At 38.7% G+C, this 12,244-nt stretch overlaps 1 protein-coding gene across 3 annotated transcripts in view; it reads left to right on the top strand.

Annotated features, from left to right (window-relative positions):
• arhgef28a (Rho guanine nucleotide exchange factor (GEF) 28a) overlaps positions 1–12,244 on the top strand; it is a 129,554-nt gene that overhangs the window by 40,743 nt on the left and 76,567 nt on the right. For all 3 annotated transcript variants that reach the window (XM_036579946.1, XM_036579945.1, XM_036579943.1), the window contains exons 7-9: positions 410–476; positions 6,294–6,340; positions 6,564–6,630. In XM_036579946.1, coding sequence (XP_036435839.1) covers positions 410–476; positions 6,294–6,340; positions 6,564–6,630 — 181 coding nt within the window. The remainder of the gene's footprint in view (positions 1–409; positions 477–6,293; positions 6,341–6,563; positions 6,631–12,244) is intronic.

Here is a 12,244-nt window from a genome sequence, read left to right as displayed (position 1 = left end):
GGCTCAATTTCATGCAAAATTTCTGGCCAATAAACAAGCACTCGCATGTAATGCACTGTAGCCATTGCAATGTGAAACCAACTGCACCAAATGAAGAAGATACAGTGTCACAAAATCTCAAGCTCTGGTTTGAACTTTAGCAAACAAACTTGGTGTAGGGCTGTCTAGCTAAGCTACAACCTTGCAACTCTAAGTATTCCTAAAAGTATTCTATATTCTACAGAAAAATGGATTAGATACTTTTAGGGGTACTTTAAGAGTTATAAGGTACATGCTGTGCTTTTTAGTGTGGCTTAATTTTACAGTGCAGTCTTTTCTTTCCTTTCTTTACTTTAGTCTCCACAATTCCAAAAAACAAAACTGATCCAGGGGCAGCCTTTTAGTTTATGATATTCATGTTGTGTTCTAGGTAACAGAGCTCAGTGAGTCCACTGAGAAGAACAGAAAGAGCTTGACAGATGACACAAGTGATGGAGGTAAGTTATCAGAGTCGAAATCCATGATGTCATCACACCTAGTATATTGAGATTTGCCTTTAAAGTCTGAAGTGGCTTAATTGCAATCCTGTAAGACCCATAATACACATAAAATTAAAACCAAAATTGAATAGAAAGTGCCGCAGACTGTATCACTTTTGATTTTTATTTTCCTATCCGAATAGCAATATTCATTTTTTATGACTATTGAGCAACTTTTCTTCATCTCTTAGAATAAACACTCTGTTACTGTATTTAAGACTGATGTACACTATATAGCAAAATAAAAGTATGTGGACATCTGACCATCACACCTATATGAGCTTGTTGGACCTCCCATTCCAAAAACATGGGCATTAATATGGAGTTTGCCCCCTCTTTGCGGCTACAACGGCATCTGGTCGTCTGGGAAGGCTTTCCACAAGATTTTGGAGTGTGAGCATTTCAGAGCATTTGTGAGGTCAGGCGCTGATATTGAATGAGAGGGCCTGGCTCGCAATCAGTGTTCCAGTTCATCCCAAAGATGTTCAGTGGGGATGAGGTCAGGGCTTTGTATATGTCACTGGATTACCTCCACACCAAATTCATCAGACTTTGTCTTTTTCAATCTCTTTATGTGCATATGGTCGCAGTCATGCTGGAAGTGGAAAGGGTCTTCCCCAAACTGAGGGGCTGAGCCAAAACACTGAAAAACAGCCCCAGACCATTATCCCTCCTCCACCAAATTTTACTGTCAGCACTGTGCATTTCAGGAGGTAGCATTCTCTTAACATTCGCCAAATTCAGATTCGACTGATGACTGCGCCATGCTCAAAGTCACTGAGCTCTTCAGTATTATCCGTTCTCCTGACAGTGTTTGTCTGTGGAGATTGCATGGCTATGTGCTTGATTTTATACACCTGTCAGCAATGGGTGTGGCTGAAACACCTGAACTCGGTAATTAGGTGGGGTGTACACATACCTTTGGCCGTATATTGTATGTAAATGATCTCTGCTCTGACTGTTTGGTTCCAAAAGTCTTCTGATTGGCTCAGAAAAACTTAAGCCACTAGCTTTGGATGTGTAGATACTGCAGTGATGCATTTAATTTCTGTCAACCAGAAACAGCACAGTGTTCTTCTACATCTTTCACTCCGGATCACCTGCAGTAACAACACTTATCAATTCAGTGTGAATAGGCAGGCTAAACTGCTGTAGGCTGAATGGCAGTCATATGTAAATGTGTTCATGGTTGATTATGATGACTTTTGAACGGGCTGTTTTTGCAGCAGGGCTGTGTGTAATGTGGAGTGAACAGTATGTTTTGAAACCTGAATTATGTTTACATAATACTTCAAACTCCAAGGAGAAATTTAAAGTTCAATTTTTACATAAATGGACCCTCAAAAATAAGAATCCTTTTTAATTAATGAAGCATTTTTTTTGTGGTAACATCAGTCATGACAGCAGAAAAAAGCGTTAGAATTGTGGTTCCTGGCTGTAATAAGGAATGTACCAAAAACAAACATAATTATAAGATTAGGGCAGAACAGGATTTTTGTGAGGGCACTCCAGCCGCATGCTCTGCAGTGACCTGCAGTACTCTTTATCTGTAGATATCTGAGGCTTCATTAAAATTGTTCTGTTCTGAGTTGAAACTAAGGACACAGGACAAGGGGAAGCAAACATTAAATCCAAAACAAATGAAATCTGGCTAGGACACAGCGTTCGCTAACACAGAGTGTGAAGTTTTTGGGGTGGGGAGAGGGAGTTGTGCTCAAAATTAGCTAAAAAAATATCCCTACCGAAACAATGACTACCAAATGATTTGGTAAAGTTTCAGAGTCATTATTATTGTATTGGTTATGACAAAAAAGAATTGTACTCTAAAGTTTAAGTCAGTTAAAAGTTCGAAATGTGTTTTCAACTCTTTAAATGACTTTAAATGAGTTCAGTGGAATAAACTGTATATACACCCAGAGTACTGGGCAAAATTTGTAGCCACCTGAAAAATATTTTAAAAGCTATGTAAATGGACAATGAGCATTCATTTGCTCAGAAAATTCACTCATGTCTTTTATACTGTTTCTCATTTAAATACAGGACAAAATTAATAAAAAAATCATTGCTTTCTTTTTGATTTGCTTTTTTCCGCTACTGTCCCAACTTTTTTGGAGTTGGATTTGTATTTATTTTCAGCAGAATTTAACTTCAAAAGGTTTCCTCGTGTATCTTTTTTTCTTTTAAGTCTTTTGTAATATTTGAAAGACTGTGCACAGTTTATTATTGTTCAGTTATAATTTTTATAGCTTGGCCTGTTTTAAAACAGACCTAATATTCACACTTTCTGTCTGTTTTCCTTTGCTTTCTTTTCCAGTTTGTGTCCCTGTTTTACTTTCTCTGTCTCTTTTTGTTTTATCCTTCTGCTCTTCCTCACTGTTTCTCTTGCTGCACCCCTCTTGACCCCTTTACTTCTCTCTCTTGTTCTCGTACACTCGCCCCCTTTTCTCTGTCACTGTGAGTTAAGTCTGGCAGGATTGTTAGAGTACATTGGGTGAATTTGGCTCACTCAAGAGGACAGTGTAGTTGGCTGGGGATGGTGATTTTTACACACACGCGCACACACACACACACACAGAAAAGCCTTTGTAAAAGTCTGAAGCTGGGCTTCCCAAACATGTCCAGTATGAGGGCAGAAGCATTCTTTCTGGGCGGGCTGAGCAAGAGAGAGACTGTACATTGTTAATGATGAAAAACAAGGGAAATCTCTGGGTGGATTCCTTGTCTTTGCAGGCTAGTCACTGAATGCACTGATCCAGAATGCATCAATGCATGTGGAAATACAGATTCAAAAGTTTGGACACCCCTAGTCAAATGACATTTTGTTGATTAATAACAAGTAAGTAATGAGTAATAACAAGTTAAGACATCTTCTATAGGAAGCTTAAATATGGAATTTTTCTCCAAAATTTTAATGCACATTTTCTGTTTATTTGTTGGGTTTAACATTTTGCGGATAAAATAAGTATATAAGTATAAAATGTGCCATAACTTTTGCACAGGCCACATTTTATGTTTTGATCCCGCCCTAGTATTTTAAATTCAGCAAATAAACATTAGGATGTGCATAACTGTGTTCTCTATAGAGGATGTGTTCTTATTTACAAAAGCAGAGAGACATGTCATTTGACCAGGGGTGCCGGACCTTTTTTTTACGTTGACCTTAGGCTTATGTGCTGCTGCTTCAGAGCATCCTCATTATAGCTCAGTGTACACCTGTGTCAGCAATAGGCGTACCCTGAAGCTGAATTCATGTCAGCTTCATGTGAATATGTAATGCACATTATAAGCCACATATTTTTGGTTTGTTGACTAGACAATCGCTAGTGATGTTATGATGACTTGAGTTGTAACATTTAACTAGAAATGTATTATTTTCACCTTTAAATGAAAAAGGATTGAGAGTGAGAGAGAATATTAGAAAGACATCCACAGTAGAGCTTGGTATATTTGTCAGAACCTGACAGGATCCGAGTGCACATCAGGGTTGGTCGGGTTTGGATGTAATTTCTCAAATGTGTGCCTGCCTCGAGTCAAGTTCGAATTTCACGTTCGGGTTCTCACAGCCTGCCTTTCACTTTTCTTTTTTTCTTTTTTTTTCTATTTTTACCCGATTTTCTCTCCAATTTTGTCGTCTCCAATTCCACCTGCTAGTTAGGACTCCCCCAATCACATGATACTATCAGCGCTAGGAGGATGAAGGCAAACACAGGCTTCCTCCGAGATCTGTGAAGCCAACCACTGCTTCTTTTCAAACTGCCGCTCACGCATCGTCACTGGACAGCCGAACTCGCTCGGAGGAAAGCGCCAACCGCCAGATCTGTTATGTCAGCTAACAGACACCTGCGCTGACTAGCATCGTGCTGAGTGATGGAGGGAGAAGGGCAGCCATCCTACCCACCCAAAGAAAGCGAGGCCAATTGTGCTCTCTCAGACTCCCGGCTACGGATGGCTGTAGCATCACCAGGGATCGAACTCGCGATCTCCTTATGATAGGGCCAACGCTTAGACGGTTGCACCACTCGGGAGCACTGCCTTTCACTTTTAACAGATGTTACCCAGCATTTCCCCTTGCTTTTGTTTTCAGCATACTTTATTCTTCACTACTTTCACTAAAAATCTTGTCTTTTAAAATCTGGTACACTGGAGTCACCCGCTCAGCACAGAGCTGTTTTCATGAGATAACAGATACAGTAAATTGATTCACAAAAGTACTTTTCAGTGCAGTGTGTTCTATGTAATGTGTTCTACGTGCAGAAATAGTTTTAAAGAGGTGAAAGCTATAGCTGTGCAGTGTTGCTATAGCTAGCTATTGCAACACTGCACAGCATGAGAACAGTGCAGTTCAAAAGTATTATTTAATTATTTAAAAAAATATTTTCTTTAAAGCTACATTTTGGACAGCTGATGATTATAGCATATTATAAAATTGTTCTGGTCCAAAAATCCGATTGGCTGAGCTGCGTTTGAAGCTGTTGTAAAATCCACAATATACCCACACCTATGAGTGCCTCACAGCAACTGAACTCTGTGTTACTGTGCCACAGCGCTAAAAACCCTTGTGCTGTTAATTGAATAATCTTTAATTCTCATGCTGCTCACTTGGACCACCGAGTGTATTGATGAAGTAAGAACCTGTTTTTTGTTTACACTCAGCGGCTGGCAATGTAAGTTCTTAACTAGAACTAGGCTGGACAGCTAGCTAACAGGCTAAAGAACTCCATCATTAATATCACACTTGCAGAGAGCCATTTAAGATTTAGCCCCAGCACGAGAAGAGTGTGCCACTGGGTTGGTGCTAAATAAGACTCGCTGTGGTAATTTGGTGACCAAAAGTACTTATAAAGTGAAAGTTTTTGTATTGAACAGTGTTGTGTTGTCATATGTTCATTGTTATATGACAAAAAGCTTAAACATTCATGAACTGACCGCCATATACAGAGATGGGCGACCGAACATTCTCCTCATTCAGCAGTCCATGGTTGCTTGGCCACCGTTTTATAAAAGCAATAAGCCACTTAAGACCACTATTCCTATACTCAGGTCAGTTTTGGATTCAAAACATGATGTGGTTTAAATCAGTTTCGGTCGGAATTTTGTTGTATTCACGTCGCTTTTGGAAACAAAACATGACGTGGATCGGGTCAGTTTTGGACAGAATTTTCCAATACTCAGGTCAGTTTTGGAATCAAAACATGATGATGTTGTTCAGGTCATATTCAGACAGAATTTTGTTGGGCTCAGCTCGGGTTCAGACTCAAAACTATGTATCAGTTTGGGCTCGGTCAGAAAATGTTCGGGTTGTGTTTGGGTTTAGACCAAAATTTCAGGCCCAATTAAAGCTCCACTCCACAGGTGGTGTTAAAGGTACTGAAAATAGGATGAGTGAAAAACAGCAGTGGACAAAGGAGAGCGAGCTGTGTTGCCAGCTAAAGCAGATTTAGCCCCCGAGACCTCCAGCACTTAATGCACACAAGCTTCCTGTCATTGGTAACCATAGTGATTGCTGCTTTACTGCTCTGGCTTCGATCCAGAAGGTGTTTGTGTGTGTTTGTGTGACTTTACTGCCTGTCTGGATCAGTATCCTTTCTATTCTCAACTGATGCACAGGGATATAGTCTTCAATACCTGTTCATAGAGAATGAACACAGATATTTTTTGTGTTAGCTGTAGGATGTAAACGACATGATGAGGTATCACGTGTATAAATGTCTGTTTTTGTTTATGTTCATTTTGTAAAGCTTATTGATTGAGTTGTTTTCTTGTGAATGTCTGCAGATTTAACCAATCAGATGAGCACAGAGGATTCTGCTCTGGTGGACAGCGTAAGTGTCTTTGTACGTCTGTGTGACTGAACATGTGTGTGAAAGTTAATTTCATCGGTTAGGATTAAAATTGTGACAGGTGTGTAATAGGGCTGTCACAATTACTCAGGTTTTAAAAGTTGACTGGTGATTGATTTGTCAGTGTGCATGATTGTCATGTAGGTTTTAATATCTCCAGCTGCATTTACATATTTACAGCTGTGTTTGTATATTATTTTTCCAGGTTTTTGAAGAACAGCTTGTTCTTTCTCTGGATGAAGACGAAGAGACTCCTGCCTCATGTAACTCAGGTATCCATTTATGTATTCAACTGCATTCATCTTTACACAAAATTGAAAACAAACCCATTAAGTGATCACTGCTCTTTATCATTCATTGCATTACTTTCATTATATTGTAGTCCATGTGAAGAAGCGCTCAAGGTCTTTTCCAGATCCCTCTAGTTTCTTTTTACCTGTCAGCATTCATTACGGCATGGCAAGTTATCTGTTGGAAGTCAAGAGTTATTAATTTGCTCTAATATTTCAATCTAATTATGTAGTTTATTATTCTACTTACCAACGTAAATGTAGTGTTGATTGAAAGGTGCTTTTCTCAGTGCTTTTGTTATTGCCATTGAACTGTGACATGTAAAGTGTTCACTCAGGTAACTCTATGATCAGAATGCATATTTGTTAAGAAGAAAATGCTTAAAATCTGATATGTCACTTTCTTTGACAGCACAGCCCTAATTCTTACTGTCATTTAAAAAGCTTGGTAAAAAAGAAGTTTGTCCTGGGTCTCAAATATGTCATTTAATACTGATAATTAATGATGTGCTATACTGACCAATATGCTGCATAGGACACCGTTACTGACCTTATTAAATGGCTCAGATCTAAACCTGACCAGTCCACATTTGAGACCTTTGTTTCATCATGACCATTAGAAAATTGTTGCAGTATCTTTTTTTTTTTTTAACCTCTAAATAAATTTAATTTGCAGATATTGGTGTATGATTGTCCCCACTATGGTACATTACCTTCAGCTGTATATTTGTTTGCTGCTAATATGAAACATGATTTTGGCTATGAGATCAGTACTCTGCATGTTGGAATTGGTATTAGGGGAAAAAACATCTATCCCTATTTATAATATTGGCCAGTGTTATTGTCTGACTAATTTCAGTATGGGCAAAAATGCCCATTCATTCATAATTGACTAGTTTTTTATTGTAATAAACATGCTCATGTAAAATGAAGAGAATAGCTCATTTGTAAAGACTTGAATGAATTCAGTCCCTCATCCTAGTTAAAACACAGAGTGCTATGCTGTCAATAACCAAATGCTAACCTTTATCACAGTAATGCAGGCAAAAAAGCAAAAAGTATCCAAGTGCACTCAAACCTAAACTTTAGCATGTATAGAAGCATATCAGCAGCCAAATTCAAATGCAAATATATTTAAATTGAAACTTGCATGCATGCAAATTTAGTATACTGGTATAGACCAGCTGAGAAGGCTTAATCTGAAACATGGCTGCTACTCTTATTTTAGCAGCTCAGGTGAAATAAGCAATGGTATTGTGCAAATTTCCCATCAAAACGAACCATAAGTGCAAAGCATTAATTTTTCGGTTTCTAATGTGCCTTTTAAAAAAAGACTAAAGGAGATATTTCTGAGGAGATTGGATAGGAGATAATCCACTTGCATAAGGAAGGGGGAATAGGTTAAAAACAGACGTTCGCAAAACTGCAATACAAAAGATGATTAAAAGTTGCAGAGAAAATGGGCCTCCTATAAGCTGTGCAAGACCAGGTAGACCACCAAAACTGTCACTACAATAAACAGTGCCTAAAGTTTCATCTTTGAAAGAGAAGAGAAAATCAGGCTCCTTTCTGTTCAATCCATCCTTCCACTGCGAAAGGACAGCTTTCTTGGATCGTAAAAAGCAGAACATGCAACCAACTTCTAAGACTGAACAAAAATATTGTTGCAGATTGCTTTGGAAAATCAAAAGCAAGTCTCCTGGAAAGAATGAAAACAGTTGCAAAGGGGTAGGCCCATTAAAAAAATTTCTGTTTAGTTGTTGAGGGTTCTGTGTAACTGTATATCCACTTATGACAATATTTTTGTATCGGTCAAGCCCTAGTGTGGTGAACATCCAAATTCTAATTTGAAGAGTTTTAGATTTTAAGGTGCGCAGTGGACATCACCTATTCGAAGCACTTCATGTCAGCTTTTCAGGAAAGTTCCTGGAATTCCTAGAACTTCATGCATGTTGATTAGATCCATAAATGCTACAACTTAATGACACTAACTGAGAAGTGGAAAGATTAAGACGATTCTGTAGATTTCTGTAGCTCTTTGATCCATTGTGGTCCTTTGACTCATTAGAGAGAGAGAGAGAGAGAGAGAGAGAGAGAGAGAGAGAGAAAATTTGGTGGAGAATAACACATACTCACATATGCCAAACTGCCTGTAACTGCAGAGTAGACAGAAATGCTAGCAAGCTCTAATGGTTAGATATGCACAAAAGCTGATAATCTACTCTGTTAAATAGGGATGCAGCATTAGCATTTCAGACAGAGTATGAATACATGTTTTTTAGTACTTGCCGATACCGAGTCCGATATCATAATAAGTACTTAGAATTGAATAGCTGTTAGTGTAAATGAGTGCAGTGTACCTTAAAATTGATCCTCGTCTGTCTCTTTTAACGACAGTCTCTGTAGCACAGTGACAGCAGGAATCACATTCAAGGCTAATGCAGCTGAGGAGTTTACATTTCATTGTCTTTTGTTTGGCTGTATTTGAATGTCCTCTAAAGCCTGTTCTTTGGAGACTCACACTTTATATAGACCATTGTGTATGGACAAAGCCTATGATTCGTATGAACGCTGTATGGAAGCGCCTGATCCATGCTACGTGAAACCCTGCAGACAGCTCTGTCTATGAACAATTTCACATAAAACTGTTTCATTAAAAATAACAAGCTCGTCCGGGTACTGAGCAAACATGCTGAGAAACTGAGCTACAGCATCTATGCTAACTTGTATGACACTGTGCACTGACACTAAATGCAGACAGTGATGTACATGGTAGGACGATACGGTATCTCTACAGCCTATTTTAAAAAGTCTCTTTTTTTAAATAATTTTTTTTAATGAGCATATTAGTGATTATAGTGCTGTGAAAAAGTATTTGCCCCTTCTCAATTACTTCTATTTTTGCGTATTTGTCACTTGAGTGTTTCAGATTATCAAACTACTTTTAATTAGACAGAACAAAAGTAAAACTCAAAATAATGTTTTTTAATGATGACTTAATTTATTGAAGAAAAAATGCTGCTCAGCCCTACATGGTCCTATGTGAGTTGCTTCCTTAGCTACTAAATCAACCAGTTAACCAAATTCATTTGACTGCTGGGTTCAATTTCACTAGCCACACCCAGGCATGATTACTGCCAGACCTGCTGAATCTAAACATCACGTAAATAGAACCTGGCAATGTGAAGCAGACTAGACAGTCTCAAAAAGCAGCACATGATGCCACATTCTAAAGAGATTCAAATACAAATGCAAAACAAACTCAAGAAAATCTACTTATCTGGAAAGGCTCTGGGACTCTACTAGCAAGACCACCTCTGAATGTCTCAAGAGAAACAAAATTAAGGTTTTGGAGCGGCTGAGTCAAAGTCCTGACTTAAATTCCTTTGAGATGCTGTGGCAAGACCTTAAAAGGGTAGTTAATGCGCGAAAACTCTCCAATGTCGCCACTTATAGCAATTCTTAAAACAAAGAAGAGTGGGCCAGAATTCCTCCACAGTTATGTTGAAACTCATCACAAGCAAATATTTGATTGCAGTTATTATTGCCAAGGGTGGCACAACCAGCTATTAGGTTTAGGGGTCAATTACTTTTTCACACAGGCGATATAGGTTTTAAATAAACGTTTATCTTTAATAAATGGAATGATCATTTGAAACCTACATTTTGTGTTTACCCATATTGTTTTTATCATGTGTTAAATTAGTTGGATGATCTGAAACATTTAAATGTGACAAATTAGCAAAAAAAGAAGAAATTGGATGGGTGCAAATACTTTTTCACAGCACTGTACTTCGTAGTTCTGTTCATTCAAACAAAGTAAAGGCAGCACATACGGACTTTGTTTCAGTAAATGTCGACCTTTTTGCCTCCCTTTTGCTAGCCTACATCTCTCCATCAATATTGAAGTCGTGTGTGTTTGCGTTTAAAAACTGGCTAAAAGTGCACAGTGAATTCTTGGTGGGTGGAATGTTTAAAGTGACCAGCGACTTTGTGTCCAACCTCAGCACCTCTATGTGAGAGTGGACCCTTGTTCAGTGCCAGCTTGAGTCATTTGTTCATTAGCGCGGCAGTGTACGCTCTGCTTACGTCACGTGGTAGCAGCTGTTATCGAATGTTTGTATCGGTGCCTTTTTATAAGGTTAAGTTTGAGCAAATGAGCACAGTTTCATTACAATACCCGACACCAGTATCGGTATCATTGCATCCCTTCTGTAAAGTGTGTCAGAATATGCTGAGTTAAATATTTAAATGTAAATGTTTACAATAACAGTCGTCAGATATAGTGTGGTGTAAAATGACAGCTATCTTTTTAACTTAATTTTATTTATCTTATATTCACTGTGCTTCATATATGGATTGTAGTGCAAAGTCTTGGAATAGAAAAAAGTTGAAATTTTGGGACCTGTATCAGCCACAGTAAAAGCCCAGTCACACTAGCTTATGTTAGCGAAATTTCATAGGACGAGTTATGCTGCTGACTTTAAAAGCAAATAAATTTTCTGTTCAAAACTTTGTGTCAGGTTCAACTTCTGTGAAATTTGACACACGGATGTGCATCTTCGACCACTAGTGCTACTGATTTGACTGTGCTGGCCTCTGAAGCAGCAGCCGTTCATATAGCACCAAAATGTAGGGAACACAAGTTTTAACAGTGTCTAAGCATTTAACGTCCTACCCTCTAGCTATAAAAGCACATAGAAGATGAACTGTGTTACACGCAGTCGGTTGGGACACTGTGTTAGATGGTAAATCTGTCTTTACTTTGTGATTTTACTGGTAATAGGAGGCAAGTTAGCTAGCTTGCTGACTGCTGGTTAGTTCCTGGGCTAAATGAAGCTACAAATACCAGTCACAACACTGCGGCCAACCTGTCTAGTTTTGATAAACTCAGTGTACAGGATTATGCTATTCCACAGTTGTTTTTACTTTTTATGTTTAGCAAGTTAGCTAGCTTTCTAAGTGCGCCAAAACGGACAATGTTTTTCACTGCCAATCTTCAAGTTAAAGCTTGGTCATGCACACTTCCCAAGGCGAACTACACACGTAGTGTGACTGCAGTTTAGAGTGTTAATTTTCAGTTATGGTTATTGGCACATGAATTACACATTCGTGCATCCATAATAAATATTTCATAGAAGTTACTGAATAAAAAACCTGTAGTTTAAGGGGTTAAACATGTGGGTGGGCTTCTTCCTTGCATGAACTCTGCAGGAGCACAGACAGTGAGTTTACTTAACCACAAGCATAAGGGCGCACACACATGCACTCAGCCCCAGTCTCACACACAAGGCACAGAAGAGAGGGGAAGGATGCTGAGTTGGAGAGGGTTAGTTGCTGTGGCGATGTAGAATGCTAATTTCCCTCAAGTTGTCGGGGGTGACGGCTGTAAGAATAGAAGTTCTGTTGTTAAAAGAAAAAAAAAGGCTGCTAGAGTGTTGTTACTGAGAGCAGAAGCTGTAATTTTGCCAGTTTTCCATACACACACACACACACACACACACCCACACACACACACACACACACACACACACACACCACATATTAACCACAGACGCCAACTTTTTATTATTGTAACTCCCCCACTTATTCATTC

The sequence above is a fragment of the Colossoma macropomum genome, unplaced genomic scaffold, assembly GCF_904425465.1.
Source record: "Colossoma macropomum unplaced genomic scaffold, Colossoma_macropomum, whole genome shotgun sequence".
Lineage (NCBI taxonomy): Eukaryota > Metazoa > Chordata > Actinopteri > Characiformes > Serrasalmidae > Colossoma > Colossoma macropomum.
The sequence above is the reverse complement of the archived record's forward strand: the minus strand, read 5'-3'. Positions and strand labels throughout refer to the sequence as shown.